General features: G+C 34.1%; 1 protein-coding gene across 8 annotated transcripts in view; it reads right to left on the bottom strand.

Moving 5' to 3' along the window:
- Nucleotides 1-25,153, bottom strand: part of DYNC2H1 (dynein cytoplasmic 2 heavy chain 1) — a 347,628-nt gene that overhangs the window by 271,440 nt on the left and 51,035 nt on the right. For all 8 annotated transcript variants that reach the window (XM_073239362.1, XM_073239361.1, XM_073239364.1 and 5 more), the window contains 13 exons: nucleotides 23,983-24,365; nucleotides 22,710-22,842; nucleotides 22,497-22,614; nucleotides 19,130-19,242; nucleotides 14,150-14,269; nucleotides 11,207-11,357; nucleotides 9,287-9,492; nucleotides 7,938-8,120; nucleotides 7,125-7,307; nucleotides 5,369-5,592; nucleotides 4,514-4,629; nucleotides 1,289-1,488; nucleotides 224-488 (listed from right to left, as the gene is read on the bottom strand). In XM_073239362.1, the coding sequence (XP_073095463.1) occupies nucleotides 224-488; nucleotides 1,289-1,488; nucleotides 4,514-4,629; nucleotides 5,369-5,592; nucleotides 7,125-7,307; nucleotides 7,938-8,120; nucleotides 9,287-9,492; nucleotides 11,207-11,357; nucleotides 14,150-14,269; nucleotides 19,130-19,242; nucleotides 22,497-22,614; nucleotides 22,710-22,842; nucleotides 23,983-24,365 (2,395 nt within the window). The remainder of the gene's footprint in view (nucleotides 1-223; nucleotides 489-1,288; nucleotides 1,489-4,513; nucleotides 4,630-5,368; nucleotides 5,593-7,124; nucleotides 7,308-7,937; nucleotides 8,121-9,286; nucleotides 9,493-11,206; nucleotides 11,358-14,149; nucleotides 14,270-19,129; nucleotides 19,243-22,496; nucleotides 22,615-22,709; nucleotides 22,843-23,982; nucleotides 24,366-25,153) is intronic.

The following is a 25,153-nucleotide window of genomic DNA, read 5'->3' on the forward strand; positions in this document are numbered from 1 at the left end:
TATACCAATTTTAACTCCAAATAAAAGTTTGTCATCTTGCTTTTTTATGAGGCAATCAAACAAGAACTTTGTATTTATTATATATTTGTTATTAAATTAATTTAGTTGTGGCACTGTAGGGCAGTTTATGGTCATGTGTAAGAATTGGTAAGGATAGCATTATAGACAAGTTCTGTCATTCTCTAAAATTAATAAGTAGAGCAATGAATCACACGAGACCAACCTTGAGGTTCTCGAACTACCTGGCGAGCACTATTGGTCAAAACACCATCAGACCATTCCCTTGTATCCATGTCAATGTGGCCTAATAATTGATGTCTAGGCATAGCTTTGGGGTTCATAGTATATTGTTTTACCACATTGCCAATTTTACAAAGTGCCGCCCTTAACATTCTCCAAAGAGTTGATTTTCCAGCACCACTTGGACCAACAATAACAACTCCCATCCTCTGGCGTAATTGTTCATACAGTTCTAAAGCCTTCTTGATCTAGTAGAAAAGAAACATGTTCATTTATCATAGTGTACAATAACATGTAGTTTTCCTCTCATTCTAACCATTGTTCTATTCCAAACACATAAATTAAGCCATTGATTTCTTCAGTGGAAGATTTAGCTTTAAATAAAATGATACCTAAATAAATATGAACATATTTACAGTGTGATCTTTAACTCCAATATTTCTTTAAAAGAAACAACTATGCTTTCTAAGTTATTTGACAATATGTTCATTATTTTCTTCATCACTCATTAATTAAAATATAATATAGTCTTTATTCAGTTGTTCGTTCATTCATTTATATTCAGTCTCTCTCCAAAACAAACTTCAGGGAAAAGTGTTCATTTTAAACATGTATTTGTGCTACATAAAAAGGTCTACTAAAAACAATTTATCCTAAGAAAATTGTCAAAGTGAAGCTAAATCATATATAATCAGTTATCAAAAATACATGTGATTGATCCGTTATGTGCCAGGCTCTATAATAGACACTAGGAATAAAATGTTAAACAAGATCCTGGATCCTGCCTTTCATGGAGACTACTATCTGGTGGGAGAGAATCAATATTAGTCAATTAGACAATTAAGATTAAGCAAGTGTATATAATAAGAGTAACAAAAGTACATAGCAAGGAAACTTAACCTGGACTTAACCAGGGAAGTCTTCCCTGAGCAAGTGAGATTTAAGTTGAAAGATGAAAGATAAGTTGAAAGTTAAAAGATAAAAATAGTTAACAAGGAATTAGCTAAGGAAAAGTGTCAATACATTATAAAATATTCTTAACAGTTACCTGATTGTGTATGATTTCATAACTGGCCTCCTCAAAGACCTGCTTTAATGCAGCATTCAGTTCACCATATTCTACTTCTTGAAAGTCAGTTCCAGGAAATACATCTTTAATCAGTGCATCAAACCGAATGCAATCAGCAAATGTAAATTTTGACATTGTATTAAGCCTCAATGCTTGTACCACAATATGACTTTCATTAACTAGAGAAAAAGTTTCATTTTAAAATTATCAGTAATGAAATTAATGACTATAAAAACATTTAACTACCTTGATATGCATTATTAGAGATTAAATGACACACTAGAATTTAGTAACTCAGCTTACTACCTTTTGACTTAAAAAATAAGTATAACTTACCATTTTGTTGTAATCTTTATAACAACTATATAAAATAAGTAAGGGCATATTACCATTAGTATTTCAATTTTACATATGAGAACATTAAATATCTAAGGGTTTAAATTATTTATCTGAGAAAGCACAGAAATTAGTATTATAGCTCAGATTTAAAGCTAGATCACCTAATTCCAGATTCAGGTATCTCTCCAATGATACCACTATTGCCTTCCAGAGAATTTAAGTCCTAAGACTAAAAACTAACAAGCTGAATAACAATCTTTGACCTGGCTTGCTGAAAACTGGTTCATACACATTCTTAAACCAAATGTAAATACTAGTGTCATTTCTAGATTCTTGTTTTTTCAAAGATATTAGATGCTGATTGATAAGACATATACATAAAGGCAAAAGACTATTCTTAGTATAATATTTCTGTGTTACATACATATAAAGAGGCATGACCACACTAGAGTTCATTCCAAGTACTAAACTTACAAACAAGCCATCTTTACTTACTATATGCATGTTTTAAGTATTTCTTAAAAATCACCAAAGAAAGACAACTGAAAAACAGTAATTTAAGTACTTCACCAAATAATTCTATCTTCCCTGGCATATACTAACCTAATAACAGAGCTAAAGTAGCTTCCTTTTTTAAAGTTACATGCTTTGATCATTTAAAGTCCAAACAAGTAATTTCATGCAGTCCTTTTTTCTATGCTGTCTTAGTTTCATAGTGTTTCAACTTAGTTTTTTTTTTTTTGGTATCATTAATATAAAGGAGGATTAAAGATGGTGGCATGAGAGGAGAGACAGAGGCTTCCTCCTAAAACCGTATACAATTAGAAAATAAAGTTGGTGCAACTAATCCTGAGAGAGCAACAGGAAAGAGGACTGCGCCAGACTACGTACACCTGGAGAAAAGAGCAGACCTCACCGAACAGGGTAAGTACCAAAGCTGTGGCCTGAAGGGACCCAAGCCCCTCCTCCACCCCAGCTCACTGGCGGGAGGAAGAGAAACGGAGCAGGGAGGGAGTGGAAGGCCTGGGACTGCTGAATATCTAGCTCCGGAGATCTGCTCTGGGAGCACAAACCTACATTTCATTAATATAAAATTACATGAGCAACATTGTGGTTACTAGACTCCCCCCAGTATGAAGTACCCACCACATACCCCATTACAGTCACTGTCCATCAGCATAGTGAGATGCTATAGAATCACTACTTGTATTCTCTGTGCTATACAGCCTTATCCATGCACTCCCCCTACATTATGTGTGCTAATCGTTAAGGCCCCTTATTTCCCTAAACCCTCCCTTCCCACCCATCCTCCCCAGTCCCTTTCCATTTGGTAACTGTTAGTCCATTCTTGGATTCTGTGAGTCTGCTGCTGTTTTATTCCTTCAGTTTTTGCTTTGTTCTTATACTCCACAGATAGTAACCTAAAGAGGCTGAATATTCAGCCTTTCAAGAAGGCACACATTCTGGGTGGGGGAAATCACTTATTTTTTATAACTGAGGAAAAATGGTGGTAAATATATAATACACATGAATCCATTACTGATCTGAATAAATGATTTAATAAGTATATAAATGGGAGAGAAGAGCCAAATCTTTGCAAAACAGTTCAAATAATATATGCAGACACTCCCCCCTCTAAGAGGTGAAGTTTAATCCTTGCCTCATCACTTCGAAGATAAGCTGGATTTAGTGATTGGCTTCCAAAGAGTAGAGTAGGGACAGTGAAAAATTCTCTTCACAGTGGAAAAATCTGGCCAACACTAAGACAAGTGATGAAGGTGAACATCACTACCTCTGTCACAGTTACTATGCACCCACACATGTGATACAATGAGAAGGGCACTCCACCTCTGTGGTATTCTTTCCAAATATCCACAACTCAGTCTATTCATGAGAAAAATGTCAAAAAAAAAAAAAACCAATTTCTCATTTACCGTTTAATTTGGTATATAGCAAAATTTTTAACTCTTTTCATTCATGATTCCTCCTTTTGTGTAAATCCTACACATTTCAAATTACTTTCATCTCAGAGTCTATGTGATGCCTGACTAATGATCTTGAAGAATTTTAGAGTCAGGAAAACAAAAACAGACTGAGCAACTGTCACAAAGCAGAGGAGACTAAAGAGATATGAGGGCAAAAATGTACTGTGGTACCCTAGATTCCATGCTGGAGCCGAAAGAAACTATTAGTGATGAAACAAGGGAAATCCAAATGAAGCCTGCAGTTCATTAGTTAATAGTTATATACCAGTCTAAATTTCTTAGTTTTGACAAATATACCATGGTAAGATGAAACAATGATAATGTTATCTTCACAATTTTACTGTAAATCTAAAACTCTCCTAAAGTTAAAAGATATTTTTGTAATCTTAAGATATTTTTAAAGGATAATTTTGTTTGGTATATTATTTCTCTGGAAGGGAAAATCCCATCTATTTCTAAGGTTTCTCTTCTTAGTTTAGAATTAGACTAATTCTCAGGCTCTTCTCCAGACCTACTGAATCAGGAACTTTGGAGGTGCAGGTCCAACAATCTGTCTTTTAACAAGATTGGGTGATTCTGATATACATTGAATATTGAGAACCCATGTATAAAGCAACTATTAAATACTTAATGCACATTTGAAAGTTATGATAGGACATTTGGTGAAACCAGGGAAAAATGGAAGTATTGACTTTACTTAATGTGATAAATGTGAAAAATGTGTGATACTAATATAATATGTTAACAATAGAAGAAACTGGGAGCAGAGTATTCAGAAACTCTCTATACTATAGTTATAAATTTTCTGTAAATCTAAAATAAAACTATTCTGAATTAAAACTTATTTTTAGAAATAAGATTATATTTGAACAAATCACACCTTCCTGTTTAATACCAGTTTTCTTGAGCTGTCTAAGGAGATTTCCGCTTCCTCTCAGAACTGTCTTCAAAGCTCTTAATCCCCAATCATAATGTTGCTGAGGTGTCAAAAGTTCCCTTAAATAAAGACATGAAACCATAAAGCATCAAATAGCTATAAGAAATTATTTTTATCATCAGATAAAAAGAAATACAGAATATAACTAGTGACACATAGAAATGAGTATTGATGTTCCATTAATTTATATAAAAGAGCTAATCACACAAAATGATTGCTCAAGATGGACGGTTCACAAGGACCAAGATAAACCTTTCATAAACTGATGAATTAGCTTAATGGAGATACTAAATGGCAATTACCTGTTACCTTTATTTCTAAAGTCTTTAATCAATCCATCTTGCTCTTAATTTCTGATGCTCTAGTCCTCACTATCTCTTTAAGTGATATGGACCAGAATTCTAGGTTATTCAAAGAAGCTAAAAGTCAATCTCTATGACTAGAAATAAGACATAAGAAAAGTCATGAAAGATTCCCTACGACGAACAGTAGGTTTTGAGTGGTCAGCCGGTAAATTAGTCCACTAGGTATCATATGACTGGAGCACTCCAGTAAGAGCATTTTGCAAAAAACAGTGAGATAAAATTAATAGTATTTAAGAAAAACAAGTAGTTTTGAGCCACATCTTTTTATTATTCAAGTTAAAATCTTTCCTACCGACACTTAAAGTACAATATAGACACCACTATGAAAATCAATGAATAGGTAAATAGGACAAATGTAGAAAATAGTCACTAATTACCATAATCAATCATTGGAACCACAAAATATAAAAATATTTAAAACAGGAAAACTCACCTAGATAGATTGAAGATAGCTACCAATTTTCTGCCCAATACTTTAGCATCTTTAAAGCCTTCTGAATAGAGAATGACTTCTGCAATAAGTTCATTATCTGGGTGAGACATAGCTACTGGCCTGAAAAGCTGCTTAAGGTTATCAGGCAGTTTTTGTCTTCCTCCATAACCTTTTCCAGCAGGATTCATAGTGATAAAAATTCCAGAATTAGAATTTATTTCTACCTGAAATATTAATTAAAATATAGGCATTAAATATTTGAAACTAAAAATATAACTGCTTAGTAAAAAGTAACTGCTAATGTGCTAAATATCTCCTTATTCAACATATGATAAAAGATAAACTCCTTAGGAACTACACTACCTTCAGAGGTTCTTTACAGTTTTTTGAGCTGAAAGTTTAAGAGATGGTAACTAGCATTAATTTCTTTTCATTTATTCAACATATGTTTACTGTGTGAGGTACTTTGTTAGGTACACAGAAACAACACAACTCAGAACTGAAGTCAGTAACAGTTTACGTCCTTCTTAAGAATATATAATAAATGTTATGAAAGGGAAGAGCAAAATACAAGAGTACTAGTAGGAACATTTTCAACAAAGCACTTAGAAGCTAAATTAGAATGTGTAAACAAAGAATGGGCAATTAGAAAGCAGAAATACCTAAAGAAGAAAAATCTGGCTATAAAAGAAAGTAAAGAGAAAGAGCAGTGGTTGGAAGATGAATCAAGGAAAGTTGTTTATTCTATGTTTTAATTATATTAAATATTATATTATAATGCTATTATGTGTAATATAATATTTTACATTATTAAGAAGGAAAAGATGTGATTATGTTTAGAAGACGATGAGGACTGAATAGAGGAGGCAAGACTGAAACTATGGCAGAGGGGATAACCAAGAGAAGGTCCCAGGAAGCTGATTTCAAAGCATAGGTTGGAAAGGTTAGCATTGTTTGGGAGAAATGATAATTCCTTCTAAGAGGAGGATAGGAAAAAAAAAATGATGTGGAGGAAAATAAATTTGATTGCAGGAAGGTAAAAATAATCTCTCTTTGTGATGAAAGAGTTTATGCATCGTGTAAATAACAATTTAGAACTGGTCTTACTTTTTTGGCCTTCCCTGAAAAACTTGTATTGCAAAAATGTTATTATGGAGAAGAGGGTAATTTCACAATTCTTTTGACTTTCAATGTGTTCAGCATTACACATTATATACAGTTCACATTTCCTATACAAATAAGTTTACATTTTAAAGACATGACTGTTTATCTCCCATGGGGAGAAGTGAGGAACAGATGAACAGCTAAGTCTTACTGTCTTAAGGTTCACATAGTGATTAAAAACATGAGCTTCAGAATTAGCCAGACCTGGATTCAAGTCCCAGATCCACTAATCATTCTTAAATTATCAAGCCCCATTTCCTCTTCCATAAAGTGGACAAAATGTAATTGTACCTACACCAAAGGTAGATTAAAGCACGGAGCATAGTGCCAGCACAGAGTTAAGTGTTCGATAATGTTAGCAAATACTATTACAACTGAATTATTCAATATTGAAAGTCTGAAGATGAACAAGGAAAGTGGAACCCAAAAAGGATGAGACATCTCAGAGACAACTCACAAGTAAAAAGGTTTGACACACTGACCACAGAAACAGGGGTACCAGGAGAAATAAAGACAGAATATTTGCCTGAGTATAAGTAATGCAAAGTCTTATAAACAGTTTCATTCTTTAAATTCCCAACATATTCTATACCTCCTTGCCAAGCAGTTCACATAAAGTTCTATGATTCTTCAAAGCATCTTGAATCGTCTGAATTTGCATAGAAACTGCTGACAGTACAGATTCTTCCAATCTATTAAACTCATCAAAACAACCCCAGGCACCACACTTCACCAAACCAACAAATATCCGTCCCATTGACTTCACATCAATGCCCTTAAAAATAATAATAAAAATTATTTTGAAATTATAAAATAATTAACATTAAAAATGATTAAGATCTCTATTAGTAATTTAATATTAAATGTCATTTACTTAGAAGGCACTAACTTCACCCATCTATGCCTTTTTTGCTCCTTTAAAGTAGAAATTAAATAGCTGCTCTTTCAAAGCCCAAGGAAGTTTCAAGGAACAAACAGAACAATCCATGTAAAATTGTTCTGAAAAGAACATAGAACCAAAAAAGTACAAGACTTTGTTTTAGTTATTTTTGAGTCAAAACAGAAATCCTGTACAAAATATTTTGAAAAGGGTAATTTTAAATGAATTTAAGATTCTTCCTTTTTTATTCACTATTCTCCTTACTAAAAACATTTTCTACACTCTAACATAAATCTTCACTCGTATTTGGAATTAATTCTTTGCAATAATTCTCTTTAGAAATAAGTTGTGGGACAATATTACATGCAACCTCTCTCCATTTTGTTCTTCAAATAAAACAAATTCTGTTTTCAGGTTATTTAAAATTACAATACTATTAAAATAGAGCATTTCATATGTAAGTACATGAAAACTAACCCAAACATATAACACACTATTATATAGCTCGATAATTATTTATTCTACCTCATCACAATTAAAAACTAAAACTTGTCTTCCAAGAAGTCCACCTAAAGCCTTTACTGATTCAGTTTTTCCCGTGCCAGCTGGTCCATAAGGATTTCCTCCGAGTCCCATCTTCATGGCTTGAGTGAGAGTTAGGTAGCACTTGTCTGTCAATGGAGTATAAACCAGTTTGGGAGCATTACCCTAAAAAATAAAAATATAAAGTTCACATATTCATGTTCTATTCAACACTTAAAATTCTTCTATAGTATGAGATGCTTGTTAAAAAATCTAAAAGGGCAACAAATAGGTTAAAGTTGTTAACACAGAAAAATAGCCAAAATATTTTTTTTAGAGAAAGAAACTTTCTACAGCATAAACTGGAATTAAACATAGTTATTTCTCATGTTTGTATTATTCTATCTTCAGTTAATACATTGTTAGGGTTTCCAAATAGTCACTCAAGTTCTTAATACTGGCACAAAGAAATACTTCTAAAGCAAACAGAAAACAAATCCAAAAACATATTATACAATAATCATTCTATTTTGTATTTTAAAACTCATGTAAATTATTTCCTTAAATCTTATGAGCTTCAGAAATGAGAACTACTTTGAAGACCTTGAATTATAATTAATTTTAAAAACTCCTTATGAAGTTAATAATTTTAATTTATAAAAAATTTCTCAAAATTTCTACTAAGTATTAGGGTAAACAAATGTCAATACCAGCTGCAGTTTATAGGATTTTTCCTTAATTAGGTAGACAGATTTGGGTCTCAAAATACATTTTTTTAAAGAGCCAGCTGGTGGCTCTTCTGACATATGCACATTAACATAATTGTCAAATATATTCTGATAATGCATTATGACGGAAAAAGGCAGAGAAGCTACAGCTGGATATTTTGAGAACAGATTACATGAGCTAGGTTATTTGTTTGAAAATTCTTTTATCTTACCAACTGAAAACATTTAGCAAACGTCTTTTAGCATATTTACAATTGCACTAATTTTGGCCTTGTATAAGGAAGTACAAACCAAATTGCTTCCATTGAGGTTGTCTACATTCAATTCTCCTTGGATTACAGGTATATTTCAAATTATATGTAAATGCTACTCTAAGAAAAGGTACATTTAGAGAATCCAGTACAACACTGCCATTATTTTAATTTTTTTTTGTAAATAGGATGATTTTTTTATTTTCTGTTAAAGCATCTTTTTCAGTTATGACTGAACAGAAAGAAGACAGTAACACAAAAAGAAATTCTTCAAAGTTACAACTGAAATAAAAATAATTCTTTCACCCAGTAGCAAATTTTCTTTAAATACTTTCTAAGTGGAAAAATAAAACAGTTCTGCCACAAGTCATACCTGATACTCATAAGTGTACTGAAGTTCAGAATCCACCATCTGAACGTAACATGTGTGGTCACTTTTCATATAGAATCTAACTTGTTTTTTCCAAGCCCAGTCTTCAGTTGTATGAACTTGAACTTGGTTTAACTGCTTCACCACATCGATATTATGAATAATATCAAGAATTAGTGCTTTAAGTTTAAACTCCAGAATGCCAGATTCTGTATACAAATAAAAATAATTGGAGAAAATGTTAGCCTGTGACTTACATATTTTATGATTATATACATATATACACAGGTGATTTCTTAATGATTTAAATGATTATGTCATGATACATTTGAATGGTATAGTAGTATAAATCATGCAAGTCAAAACATGTCAAATCCACCATAATAAGTTAGAATTCTGCATGTGAAAACTAAGAGAATTTTTAGGCATCAAAATTCAATGGGAGAGGGGTTCCTGTTCCTTATGCAAAGGAATAAGCACATTCCAGTCTGTCTCTTCCTCTGGATGCAAGTATAAAATATGGATAACAGGCACTGAACTGCTATTTAGGACTCTAAATTGTAAGAGTATTAGGCAAATTGGGGAGGATCAGAATTAGAAGTGCCACCAAACCAATGGTGAGTTTACCTTTTTCCTTTTTTTTCCTTTCTGGTATCCCTGGGCATGCATCTGGAAATGCAGATTGGTATAGACAGAGAGAGCTCTAGAAGAAGCAGAAAAGGAGTCTCCTGGTAGCATTAACACCAACACCTGCAACCCAGAAGTGCCTGCAACTCGGAGGGAATGGGGCCTTCCTCTGAAATCAAAGGAGCTATGAACCCCAAGAGAGTAGAACAAACCCCAATTGCTCCTTTTTCTCGCTCTGTTCTCCCATCAATTAACCCAGGACATATGCATAACTTGCAGAAGTGCGCAGGAGAGTCGAATACAAGAAACCCCAGCTTTCCAGCCAGAAGACCAAAACAGGAGCCCAAGGGAACCACAAAATACTGGGAAGATCAGGGAGAGGCAGGATATTGGAAAAATGACCCTATAAACTGATTTATGAATTCCTGAGATCATCCCCAAGTTCATCCTAAATAACAAACCAAACACTTTGAGACTGGCCACTAGGTGGCACACATGTGGGATAGATCTGAAGAGTACTGCAAATACTAAAACAGAACTGAAGTTGGAACCACCACACAGAGAAGGCTGGCTGTAACTTGTGGCCTGAACCCAACAAGATCAGTTGTTAACAGGAAAACATCAACACTATCAAGAAGATTTAAACAAAAGTCAGACTCTTGTAATACAATATTCAAAATGTCCAGGCTATAATCCAAAATAATTCAACACGCAAAGAACCAAGGAAATCTCAATTCACCTAAGAAAAGACAATAAAGGTGAAATAACTGCTCAAATGAAGGAAATCTATGAGAATTCATAGCCAGCAAATATGTTCTAAAAACAAATAATAAAGGAAGCTCTTCAAATAGAAGGGAAATGACACCAGAAGGAAACTTAGAGCATCAAGATGAAGGAAGGGCAAAAGAAAGGTAGCCATCTAAGGAAATATAGCCTATTCTTCTTGAGTCCTTTAAAATACGTTTGCTGCTTAATGGTAAAAATTGTAACAATCTCAGGGAGTTTTCAATATATGTAGATGTAATATATAAGACAACCACAATATAAAAAAGTGACTAAAGAAACCCATATGGTGGTAAAGTTTCTACATTTCATTTAAATAAGTAAATCACTGATTCTGTACACAATACAAAAGTTAGTATGTATATTATAATGCCTAAATTAACTTCCAAAATAGATAGATGATCAATTGATAGATAGTCAGAAGCACAATAGAAACACATTAGGTAAGATAGAATACCAGAAAGATCTTCAAATAACCCAAAAGTAGACAGAAAATAGAACATTTTTCCTTACCAGTATTTCCCGGATCCTCAGAACTTGTATCAATGTTAGTATATTGCTCTAACTTATCCACCAGTTGTGTCTGAATATGGTGAAGACTGTGATCTTTGATAGCATTTTCTACATCTTCAGTGAATTTAATCTGCTCTGCCAAGCATAATATCTAATGGATAAAGAGAAAAATTATTTTAAAAGGTGAATTTACTGAGAAATATTTTATAAATTTAAGGGGAGATAGCTTTTTCCAAATTTTCAATTGTGCAATGGATCTCTCTACCTGAATATCTTATGAGCACCTCAAATATTAATAGAGCAATACATTCATAGAAAAACCATTTTATGGTGCAGCCAAAGCTCACTTCTCAGAATTCATTTTACAGTATTTTCCTATAGACCTGTTTTATGGTCTTAGAATCCACCAAGCTCACTGTAACCTAAGGGCCTTTAAACTTTCTTCCCGACTCTCTTCGAAATGGCTTCTTTTCAAACAGTAGGATGCCAAGATAACAGAATGAAGCATTCTATTTAATAAAGGGTAATGTAGCATTCCAAAATAATATTTCAGCATACTACTAAAGTGTACAATCTCAAAATTACAACTTTATCCTAATTTAATACCTGTCTTAATCTTTCAGTATAACACCCATAAACAGAAACTACAGATAAAGATAGACATCTTATATGTAAATAAAACATAAAATGTTAACACTTCCTATAATAGTGCCAATATAGCAAGGCCACTGATAAAGCAAATTACACATTTAGACATCAAATAAAAGTATTTGGAAACTTATATTAAAATAGTTTGATACAGTTTTGAGATGAACAAAGAAAACCAACATTGTCCCTTAAAGACATGACCCGTCATCATATTAAAACACTAAGCCTATTGATCAATTACCAGTGAACAGACTGTTTTTTCTCATACATACCTTTCAGCATCCAGATGAGTCTCATCAAATCCCTCTGTCATAGTAACTCATTTAGTTATGTGTAAATATATTTATAACTTAACAAAGCTGGCGAGGCTACTGTCTTGCTCTAACTAAACTGTGTAATGATCATATTAAAGTTCTTTAACAGAAGAGAAAGCCAGTTAGTAACTCTTTCCAGGGCAAAGTGATCTCCCATACTTTGTAGTACAAAACTCACTAGCTTCTTTAATCAAATACATGGTGAACCATTTAAGTAGATCCATATCCGCTTTTTGAGAAAAGACTTCGCTCGTTGGTTTTCATATGAAAATGTTCACCTACCACCTCCAAACTAATAATCTTATAGATGGATTTCCTTCCAGGTACTGCTACATAATTTCTGTATTATAATTCACATCAATAATCTCAATATTTAACAGTCTGCTATATAATTTCTGTGAGAGGCTAACAGAAATGATAGTCCAGATACAGTCTAATTAGTCTGTACAAATACAGACTAATTCTCAAATTACAATATCATTAAGATATCTAGACAGGAACTAATATTATAATTTACTTAAAATGTAATGCTCACTTAGGGTTACTCTGCAAATACTATTATAATTTAACCTTCAAAATGAGTTGGCGATATAGGTATCATGACACCGTCTTAACTAAGTGTCAGAAAGAATCTCTCAGAGTGTAACTGGCAAAGGTAGGATGTGAACCAAGGTCAGCCAGATTCTTTCCAGTTTACCACATTGCCTCCTTTCTAGACCAGAAGGTGCCTTCTCTATGTTATTTGTGATCCTTACAAAAATGCCTTTAGAGAACTGAATAACAGAACATAATAACCTCCACCAGACATTCATATAACCAGTTATACTATTCAATCCCCTTCCATAAATGTTATTGAGATACATTTTCTTAACATTAACTGCTAATAAACTAGAATTCTTTCTTTTGGTAGTTAATGAACTATTCACATTTTTAGTAATTCACATTTTTACTTGACTGCTCAGGAGCCCAGAAGTAAGTTGGAGACTCAAATTTGGCAACATTCTTTAACCTGTATCTCCCAGCAAATCTCCAGATACAATGATCATTTCCCCAATTCAATTAATACACAATTCTTACTTTTGTAGATTTTTTAGTATTTTGTTTTTTATTCTAAATCCATTTAAGTCCTATCTAGAAGTTGACAGAGTACTAGAAAACATTTCAGTTAAATGTTTAAGGAACATTAAATCTTAAAAGAACTTAGGATTTTTTAAACATATTTTAGTTTGACTCAAAATGCTAAAAAAATACAAATGACATGAATGGTAAAAAGGCTAAGAATCTAAAATGTTTCAAGCTTCTTACTTAATTTCTCATGCTTTAGAATAACCAAAATAAAAATCTCTTCAATAGCTACTAAATGTTTAAATGTGGAAAGCAAATTAACTCTATGCATTCTCTAGTTTTCCTGTGAGAAATCACTGGGTATCTCAATGCCTGTCATAATCCCTAAGAACTCAACTTCCTGGTGTGAAATTTAACACCTGTAGTTTTAAATCTTAAAATATAGTTTAGTGTTGTGACTATATTTCAGACCTACACTAACATCCTGCCAGACTCCTGCCAGATTCAACCTTTTAGATGATGCTATGGGAGGGGAGAGAGACAGTATTATAGATCCTGCACCTCTCCATCAATGATGGACTAACCATCTGGAACCAGCAAGCTACTACATGACTACTACTCCCTCCTCATTCCATTCCCCACTGGCCAGAGTTGCTTAGATCTCAACATATCGTCTGCTTGAAAGCATCTGAATTATTGCAAAGTAATGGAGCTAGAAGAAAACTTCACTATCACATGATTCTTTCCTCATATTTTACAATTGAGGGAACTGAGACTCAGAAGTTAAGCAATTAGTCAACATTAACTTAGATAAAGGGAGAACAAAGATGACAGCCTTTTGAGCCTCTTTGCCACTTGGTCAGGGATCTTCCCATGATACTATGCTTACCTATATTTCAGACATAAGCCCCCTTACCTGTGAAGGGAACGAGGATGGATCGATTGCACCTTGAGAACTTCGTCCAGTGTTAACACATTCTGTTAACAACTGTTTCAAAGTTTGCTTCATTTCCAAGGCTAAATGATTTAACCAAATCTAAAAATAAAATTAGAACATAATATATGCAAGTCATAAAACAAATGTACACTCTATTAACTGACCCTATTCTTTTACTTCAGGAGGCAGGATTATAATTTCTTACTGACTCCACGGTCCCAAAATGTGTTATATGGCATATAATTATTTGTTTTATTAATAAATGATTTATATAATTTGAAAAGAACAATTTTTCAGCTCTTAAGATTCACAGTAAGTGTGAAAACTCATAAACCTGTAGTTAGATACCACTATCAAGCCCATATAATATGAACATTTAAAAAGTAACCCATTGACCTAGGAATAAACCTAACCAAGGAAGTTAAAGACCTATACCCCAAAACTACAAGACACTCTTAAGAGAAATTAAAGAGGACACTAACAAATGGAAACTCATCCCATGCTCTTGGCTAGGAAGAATTAATATTGTCAAAATGGCCATTCTGCCCAAAGCAATCTACAGATTTATTGCAATCCCTGTCAAATTACCAAAAGCATACTTCAACGAAGTGGAACAAATAGTTCTAAAATTCATATGGAACCACCAAAGACCCCGAATAGCCAAAGCAATCCTGAGAAGGAAGAATAAAGTGCGGGGGATCTCACTCTCCAACTTTAAGCTCTACTACAAAGCTACAGTAATCAAGACAATTTGGTACTGGCACAAGAACAGAGCCACAGACCAGTGGAACAGAATAGAGTCTCCGCACATTAACCCAAACATATATGGCCAATTAATATATGATAAAGGAGCCATGGACATACAATGGGGAAATGACAGCCTCTTCAACAGCTGGTGTTGACAAAACTGGACAGCTACATGTAAGAAAATGAAACTAGATCATTGTCTAACCCCATACACAAAAACAAATTCGAAATGAATCGAAGCCCTGAATGTAAGTCATGAAACCATACTCTTAGTAAAAAACACAGGCAAAAATCTCTTAGACATAAACATGAGCAACTTCTTCATGAACATATCTCCCCAAGCAAGGGAAACAAAAGCAAAAATGAACAAGTGGGACTATACCAAGCTGAAAAGCTTCTGTACAGCAAAGAACACCATCAATAGAACAAAAAGGCATCCTACAGTATGGGAGAATATATTCATAAATGACAGATCCGATAAAGGGTCGACATCCAAAATATATAAAGAGCTCACGCACTCAACAAAAAGAAAGTGAATAATCCAATTAAAAAATGGGCAGAGAGGCTGAACAGACAGTTCACCAAAGAATAAATTCAGATGGTTAACAGACACATGAAAAGATGCTCCACATCACTAATTATCAGGGAAATGCAAATTAAAACCACAATGAGATATCACTTCACACCAGTTAGGATCACCACCATCCAAAAGACAAACAACAACAAATGTTGGTGAGGATGTGGAGAAAGGGGAACACTCCTACACTGCTGGTGGGAATGTAAATTAGTTCAACCATCGTGGAAAGCAGTATGAAGGTTCCTCAAAAAGCTCAAAATAGAAATACCATTTGACCCAGGAATTTCACTTCTAGGAATTTACCCTAAGAATACAGCAGCCCAGTTTGAAAAAGACAGATGCACCCCTATGTTTATCGCAGCACTATTTACAATAGCCAAGAAATAGAAGCAACCTAAGTGTCCATCAGTAAATGAATGGATAAAGAAGTGGTACATATACACAATGGAATATTATTCAGCCATTAGAAGAAAACAAATCCTACCATTTGCAACAACATGGATGGAGCTAGAGCGTATTATGCTCAGTGAAATAAGCCAAGTGGAGAAAGACAAGTACCAAATGATTTCACTCATTTGTGGAATATAAGAACAAAGGAAAAACTGAAGGAACAAAACAGCAGCAGACTCACAGAACCCAAGAATGGACTAACAGTTACCAAAGGGAAAGGGACTGGGGAGGATGGGAGGAAAGGGAGGGAGAAGGGGAGGTAAGAAGAAAGGGGGCCTTACAATTAGCATGTATAATGTGGGGGGGTGCACAGGGAGGGCTGTGCAACACAGAGAAGACAAGTAGTGATTTTATAGTATCTTACTATGCTGACGGACAGTGACTAATGGGTTATGTGGGGGGGGACTTGGTGAAGGGGGGAGTCTAGTAAACATAATGTTCCTCATGTAATTGTAGATTAATGAAACCAAAATAAAAAAAATCAACCATATCAAAAAAATAATAATAATACATTTCATATCATGGGAATTTTGTAGTTTCTCAATAAATATTAGCTAAGTAGTGAAAAAAAAAAAAGTGACCCATTGATATTATGCTCAGTGAAATAAGCCAGGCAGAGAAGGATAAATAACCAAATGATTTCACTCATTTGTGGAGTATAAAAACAAAACAAAACTGAAGGAACAAAATAGCAGTAGACTCACAGACACTGAGAAGGGACTACGGGTTACCAAAGGCGGGGGAGACGGTGGGTGGGGATGGAGAAGGGGCACTATAATTCGCAATCACAATACAGGTAGGTCATGGAGAAGACAATTAATGACTCAATAACATCTTACTATGCTGATAGACAGTGACCGCAATAGAGGGGGTGTGAGGACTTGATAATATGGGTGAACGTTGAAACCACTGTGTCATTTATGTGAAACCATCTTAAGATTGTATATCAATAATACTTTAATAAAAAAAAGTGACCCATTGATTTCATCATTATGACAAATTAAACTAAATATTTGGGCCAATAAATCAGAGTCACAGTGACTGGCTAAGTTCCCCAGCTCATACTATCCTGGTGATCTCATATTCAGAAAGCTGCAGTCAGAGGAAGGGATTGCTTCCTTTGAATAAACTATATCATCTGGGGAGTTAAGCTGCCTCTTCAGACAAAACTGATTTTGTTTGAAGTTCAAAACAACACATTTTTCACTCACTTGACTACAGATAAAATGATAAAAGTTAACCCGAGTTAAAATAGTAATGATTGATAAAAATAGCAAAGAAAATTTATAAATCACTACTTAATTTTAAAAGACCATCAACTGCAACAAAATATAAAGGCAAAAACTATCATCTTAAATAGCTTTTATCATTACTTACTTTAAGTTCTAGCTTTCTTTTAATCTTTAGGGCACTTTACAGTATTAAAAATAGCATGAACCTTTGCCCAGCTCAAAGTCACCAAAGCTAAAGAGAATCTCTCAGTGGAAGGCAAGAGAGACACTTACTGTGCTCATCCCCACGAGGCCTTCCAGAGTTCCAGCTTTCCTGTGCTAGCAAAACTGCTCTGGCCCCATTACTAAAACTTAAGCTCTTCCTCTCTGTTTATCTGGTCCCAATAAAACTACAAGAAAGGATACCAACACAACAAAAGCAACTAAAATCTTCACCAAACATGGGAGCTACTTACCAAAGCTTCTATGCTTTCAGTTTCCTAATTTATGTATTCAACATCCAATAAAATGTGAGGTCTAACCAGGAATAGATATTTTGCTAAACTATATAGATACATTCATGATAAGGCACAGCCTCTGACTTCTAGTTGGAAGATAATTTTGACACCAAAAATTACAATCCAATGTCATATAACCTACTGCCATTTGGTTTTAGTTGTATACCTGTAATAGGCCTTTGATGGTTTACTTTCAATCTCAAAGGACTATTAACTGACAATTGTTCTATAAATGCACTACTTTCAAGCTTACTTGTTCACCTGTCATCTTGCACAAATTATTTTTTAAAGAGAAAAGAGAATTAAGACTTACTGAGTATCCATATTCCAAACACTATATAGTGTACATAAAGCCAGTTATCTTCTTTAATATTCAATAGAAAGTCTTTGCAACGGATAGTAAGATTCTCATTTTACAGATAAGAAAACTGAGATTCTAAGTCACATAGCTAGTCAGCTGTGGAACTAAAATGAATATCCAAGTCTTTTTTAACTCCAAAGCAAAGTCTGTTTTCATAATTACATGCTGCCTTGAAAAGACTAAAAATCCCTATTTTTTGTTATTATTTTTTATTAAGGTATCATTGATATACAATCTTATGAAGGTTTCACATGAACAACATTGTAGTTACTACACTCACCCATATTATCAAGTCCCCCCACACACCCCACCACAGTCACTGGCCATCAGCATAGCAAATTGCTACACAGTCACTAGTCTTCTCTGTGCTACACTGTCTTCCCCATGATCCCCCCAACACCATGTGTCCTAATCATAATACCCCTCAATCCCTTTCTCCCTTCCTCCCCACCCGCCCTCCCCCACACCTCCCCCTTTGGTAACTGCTAGTCCCTCTTGGAGTCTGAGTCTGCTGCTATTTTGTTCCTTCAGTTTTGCTTTGTTGTTATACATCACAAATGAGGGAAATCATTTGGTACTTGTCCTTCTCTGCCAGGTTCACTGAGCATAATACCCTCCAGCTCCATCCATGTTGCTGCAAATGGTAGGATTTGTTTTCTTCTTATGGCTGAATAAAATTCTATTGTGTATATGTACCACATCTTCTTTATCCATTCATCTACTGATGGATACTTAGGTTGCTTCCATGTCTTGGCTATTGTAAATAGTGCAGCAATAAACATAGGGGTGTATATGTCTTTTTGAATCAGGGATTTTGTTTGCTTCAGGTTAGGCTGATTCCTTGGTATTTTATTCTTCTTGATGCAATTGTAAATAGAATTGTTTTCCTGATTTCTCTGCTAGTTAAAAATCCACATTCTGTTTTAAATATCAAATCATCCTCAACCTAACAAAATATTTTTCTAAGCTGAGTTTCTGAGTTTCCTAAAAGGTCTAAATTAACATTTTTACCCTACACATTGACTAAACTATTTTTGATACAAAATTCATATAGTTAATTCTTTTTATTTTTGTACTTGAAAGAGAATTACTTACCTCTACATTATTTGAAAGAGGAACTTTGTTTTTAAAAGGTACAACTTCTCCCTCTAAAGATTTCATTGCAGTTATATGTTTTGATTCCTCATCAAAGCATACACTGTTAATGCCTATAATATAAAAGCAACAATTTAAATGCAAAAGAATTAGAAATATAGTTATGATACCTAATGTATGGTTACCACCTAATGTATAATGTATAGCATATAATATATGTTGTAATGTAATAGAATTATAATGATTCTAGTATATAATATAATAGAACAGCTTTTCACAGACAAAAACTGAAACAACCCAAATGCTTATCAACAGGTAAATGGAAAAACTGTGATATATTTAAAGGGCATATTACTCAGAAATAAAAAGGAATAAAATATAGTTGCAGGTATCTCAAAACCATGATAAACAAAAAAGCCAGACACAAATGAGTACATAAGAATACATATTAATGATTCCACTTATGAGACAAAATATTAGAGAAAAGGACTATGGCAAATAGGACATCCCTTCCCCCAAATCTGCATATCACTTTAGCGTATACAAAAAAACTTAATGCATAATCTAATTTTGATGTTCAGAAAAACCCTTAACTTATTATTTCTAATTTGAAGAAGAAAACTAACTTTCAAAGAGGCAAATTAATAACTGACTGATAAAGAGTAGAGGTAGAGCTTGAATGTAAGCCTCCTGATTCTAAGAGTTCTTTCCACTACCTCTCACATCTCCTATCAGTTACATATACAAGCATTCTTAAACTTCAGCTATACACTGGTTAGTAAATACTTCTGTGAAGCAGCAGAGTAAATATTTTAGGCTTTAATGGGCCATGTGGTCTCTGTCAACTACTCGATTCTGCACTAGTAGCATGAAAGCAGCTATGGACAATAATGGGCATGGCTATTTCCAGCAAAACTTTATTTAAAAATAAAAAGGACAGCCAGATTTGGCCTTTGGGACTGTAGTTTGCTCATCTCTGATTATAAATTAAGTTAATAAAAATATTTCACTTATTAATATGAAAAATATAGGTCTTTTCCAAGAGATGAAACATTTTGAGACAATCATTATTATTGCAGCAAACTGATTCCATATGCAATCACCCAAGTAAAATGATTCAACAACATTGAAGCATATGCACTATATTTTCTTTTCCTTTCCTTTTTTATTAAAGTATGATTGATATACAATCTTATGAAGGTTTCACATGAAAAAATTATGTGGTTACTACATTTACCCATATTATCAAGTCCCCACCCATACCCCAATGCAGTCACTGTCCATCAGTGCAGCAAGATGCCACAGATCCACTGTGGGCCTTCTCTGTGCTACACTATTCTCTCTGTGATCCCCCACACCATGTGTACCAAACATAATACCTCTCAGTCCCCTTCTCCCTTCCTCCCCACCCACCCTCCCACACCCCTCCCCTTTGGTAACCACTAGTTCATTCTTGGAGTCTCTTCAATCTGCTACTATTTTGTTTCTTCAGTTTTGCTTCATTGTTATACTCCACAAATGAGCGAAATCATTTGGCATTTGTGTTTCTCTGCCTGGCTTATTTCACTGAGCATAATGTCCTCCAGCTCCATTCATGTTGTTGCAAATGGTAGGATTTGTTTCTTTCTTATGGCCCAATAGTATTCCATTGTGTATATGTACCACATCTTTATCCATTCATCTACTGATGGACACTTAGGTTGCTTCCATATCTTGACTATTGTAAAAAGTACTGCAATAAACATAGGGGTGCATATGTCTTTCTGAATCTGAGAAGTTGTATTCTTTGGGTAAATTCCAAGGAGTGGGATTCCCAGGTCAAATGGTATTTCTATTTTTAGTTTTTTGAGGAACCTCCATATTGCTTTCCAAAATGGTTGAACTAGCTTACATTCCCACCAGCAGTGTAGGAGGGTTCCCCTTTCTCCATATCCTCGCCAGCATTTGTTGTTCTTAGTCTTTTCGATGCTGCCCATCCTTACTGGTGTGAGGTGATATCTCATTGTGGTTTTAATTTGCATTTCCCTGATGATTAATGATGTGGAGCATCTTTTCATGTGTCTGTTGGCCATCTGAATTTCTTCTTTGGAAGAACTGTCTCTTCATATTCTCTGCCCATTTGTTAACCGGGTTATTTGCTTTCTTTATATATTTTGGATGTTAACCCCTCAGACACATTGTTTACAAATATATTCTCCCATACTGTAGGATGCCTTTTTGTTCTGTTGATGGTGTCCTTTGCTGTACAGAAACTTTTTAGTTTGATGTAGTCCCATGAGTTCATTTCTGCTTTTGTTTCCCTTTCTTGAGGAGATCCGTTCAGGAAGAAGTTGTACATGCTTATATTCAGGAGATGTTTGCCTATGTTGTCTTCGAAGAGTTTTATGGTTTCATGACTTACATTCAAGTCTTTAATCCATTTCGAGTTTACTTTTGTGTATGGGGTTAAACAATAATCCAGTTTCATTCTCTTGCATGTAGCTGTCCAGTTTTGCCAACACCAGCTGTTGAAGAAGCTGTCATTTCCCCATTGTATATCCATGGCTCCTTTATCGTATATTAATTGACCATATATGGTTGGGTTTATATCAGGGCTTTCTAGTCTGTTCCATTGGTCTATGGGTCTGTTCTTGTGCCAGTACCAAATTGTCTTGATTACTGTGGCTTTGTAGTAGAGCTTAAAGTTGGGGAGCATAATGCCCCCAGTTTTATTCTTTCTTCTCAGAATTGCTTTGGCTATTCGAGGTCTTTTGTGGTTCCATATGAATTTTAGAACGATTTTCTCTAGTTCGTTGAAGAATGCTGTCAGTATTTTGATAGGAATGAAGCATATGCACTATTACTCTACACTTTCCACCAGATAATCTCACCTTAATCCCATAGCTTAGTCTATATACAGATGCCTCCCAATTTTACGTCTCCACCCCAGGTCTCTCTGCTTATGATAATTGCCAATTGGGTATCTCCACTTGGATGTCATTGAGGAAACCTTCAGCTCAATAATGAATATGCAATTTCCCCTTTACCTCTAAGCCTCTGCACAGACTATTCCCTCTACCTCCCCATATTTCTTCTATCTGAGACCTACACATTCACAGATTCTCACCTTAAATATCTCTTGCCTCATGATGCCCCAAAACTAAGTTAAATGTCTACACAGATACAGCTATAACACCACATACTTACACTGACCATAGGAATTGTTACATATATTTGTCAAGTTACTATCTTGTTTCCACCACTAAACTTTAAATTCTCTGAGTGTATGACCTGTCTTTTATTCAAAAGTCTATCTAAGAGCCTCACATTATACCTGGCAGATAGTTGAATTTCAACAAATATCTTTTGTATAAATGTCAAATCTTACCAGCAAATAGTTTCTTGAGGTGAGACTGAATCACTGATGGGTTAGTAGACTGGCCCAGTATTTCTAATAAGTCATCATCACCAATAAAATAAAATCTTGGGAATGCTGAGCGTTTTTCCTAATAAAAATTTAAAAAAAAGAATAGCTTTCACTTTTCAAAAAATTAAGGTATTAAATTACTCTATAATTCATTATATTTTTTTAAAAGCATGCCTCTAAAAATTCATTTAATGACTTCTGACATCTTTGAAGCTGATCAAGTATTGTTAGTAGAGAATTTCTGATTCCTGCGTGAGTAGTTAATGTTGTGACTCTATTGTCTTTCTTGATGTCATTCATTATGGATCTACAGAAGAAAAAAAAGTTATTTTCACATATACTTTAACCATTTTTGGCTGAAAAAGAGATACTGAGACTTTTTTTTTGCCCACTGAAAAATGTCTTAATAGCAATACATTATGCTTTTAATAAATAATATCAAAAGTTGATAATATCCCATCACCATTTTTAACATCCTATTTGTAAATTCCCTTATTTCATTCATTCACTAAACAAACATTAAGCCTTATCTCACAGAGATAATGGTCTAGTGACACAGAAAAATATTAAATATGTTCTCAAAATATTTAAATAAAATTATGATAAATGCTAAGAAGGAAAGGTACAAAGTATTGCTACAGTGGCTAATAGGAAATCGCTTACCTAAGGCTACTGTGAGAAAGTAATTTAAGCTGAGATCTGAATAATGAGTAAAAAGAAAAGTCAGTGAGTAGGAGAGAAATCATTTCTGACAAAGATTCTTAGAAGGAGCTTGGTATGTTTGAAAAACTAAAGGCTAGAGTCACAAAAGCAAAAAAGGAGAGCAGCACAAGAAAAGGCTAGAGAAATGGACAAGGAGCAGATCATGCTATATCGTTAGAGCAGGGAAATACTTCAAGTTTTACTGAAAAGAATAAAGGAAAAGTGAGAAAGGAACATAAGGCTGAAACACGAAGAATGTCCACACCTCAGTGCTGAGAGAGGCCTGACAACTGGGAACTAGTAATAGAACCAGAGAGACAGGCAGGGAACCAAAAGAGGACAGTCACGGAAACCAAAGGAAGAGACTCTCCAAGAAAGAAGAAATGTCCAAATCTATTAAATATTAATAAGAGATCAAGTAGAATGAAAAATGAAAAATGCCCATCCAATTTATAACAAAAAAGTAATTTGTAACTTTAGGAAATATATTAGTAATATTATTATAACTATTATGCTATAGTAATACTATTAATATTAGGTAGAGTGGTAAAGACAGAAACCAGATCAAAAGGATCTAAGAAGTGGCTGAATGAAAGACAACAGCTTCTCAGAAAGATCCAGTAGAGAAGTAGGTTGAAGACACACACGATACTAATAATGTAAAAGTAATCAGCTTGATTTAAGCACCTCATAGTATCAGTAAAAAACGGCCATATATGTCTATTTCTTTCACACTTGTACTCACCTAAAATCTTCATCAACCCTGTTGAAGCGTGTCTGTTCTTTTGGCAATGCTCCACGACCAAAAATGGGTTCCAAATATACCCACTTTCTCTGAATATGATTTAAGTGCTGTAAGTACTCATCTAACTCTGCAAGTTTTCTTTCCCAAATTGACACTTTATCTTCAAATCCTTTATAATAAGGAGAATCCTTTAAGGACTGAAGAAGGCATCTATTATCTCCAACTTGATTTACTATATCTTTCCAGTCTTTAATCAGCTTGATAGTTCGACTTTGGCTATCTTCATAATCAACCAGTGTAAATACTGCTCCAACTCCCCAGAGATCAAGTTCACGTAAAGCTTCTCTGATTGTAACTTCACCTTGTGCCCGACTATTTAAATCCTATTTAACACAAAATATCAATATTTATTACTTCAGCATTCTCATACAACTATAAGATACCTATTTTACAGAAAGATATATTTTTATTTGGCCTTTAGTAATAAAGAAAAAAAAGTAAGTGGAAATATTATACATATAACCCAAGAGAATTACTGGCTAATGTATCAAGATACTAAGCATCCAGATTCATGTGGTCAGAGTATATGCAAAGTTCTGCCTTATGATTTTTACTTCTTAAAAAAAAAAATTCAAGCACCGATCATCACAAAATACAAAAATAATCTGGCTTATTTAAAATTTTGCAGATATCAGAATTTCATTGTAACTTAATTGTAAGTTCTGATACATCTAAAGCAATTAACAAAGATCTACAGTTATTTCCTAGAACAGTCATGCCTTATTACCTCATGACTGTCTAAATATGCTCCAGGTTTATCAACAAACATAAAGGTATGCATATTTAGATACAAAATAAAGCAATTTGACACCTAGTCTTATTTTTACATTGAATGGGCAGAACACAATATAGAAAATCTGCCACTTATGATAGAATGTGCAGTTTTACTTTTGAGACCTTTTCTAAGCCTGATTAGCAAACTGGTTCTTCCTTTAGCTTCCTGGACTTTTGTACCCCTGAGCTTCTTTTATAATATACCCATGACTTTAAGTGTATATTATGTAAAATGATTTTAATTTGTTTGCTTTTTTATTAATGCTAACTCCCTTTTTGAAGCAAGGCTTTTTTTTTTACCTCATATTTTTTCTCTCTCTCAAGAAAGGGGCTTATA

Source organism: Manis javanica, chromosome 6, assembly GCF_040802235.1.
Source record: "Manis javanica isolate MJ-LG chromosome 6, MJ_LKY, whole genome shotgun sequence".
Taxonomy (NCBI): Eukaryota; Metazoa; Chordata; class Mammalia; order Pholidota; family Manidae; genus Manis; species Manis javanica.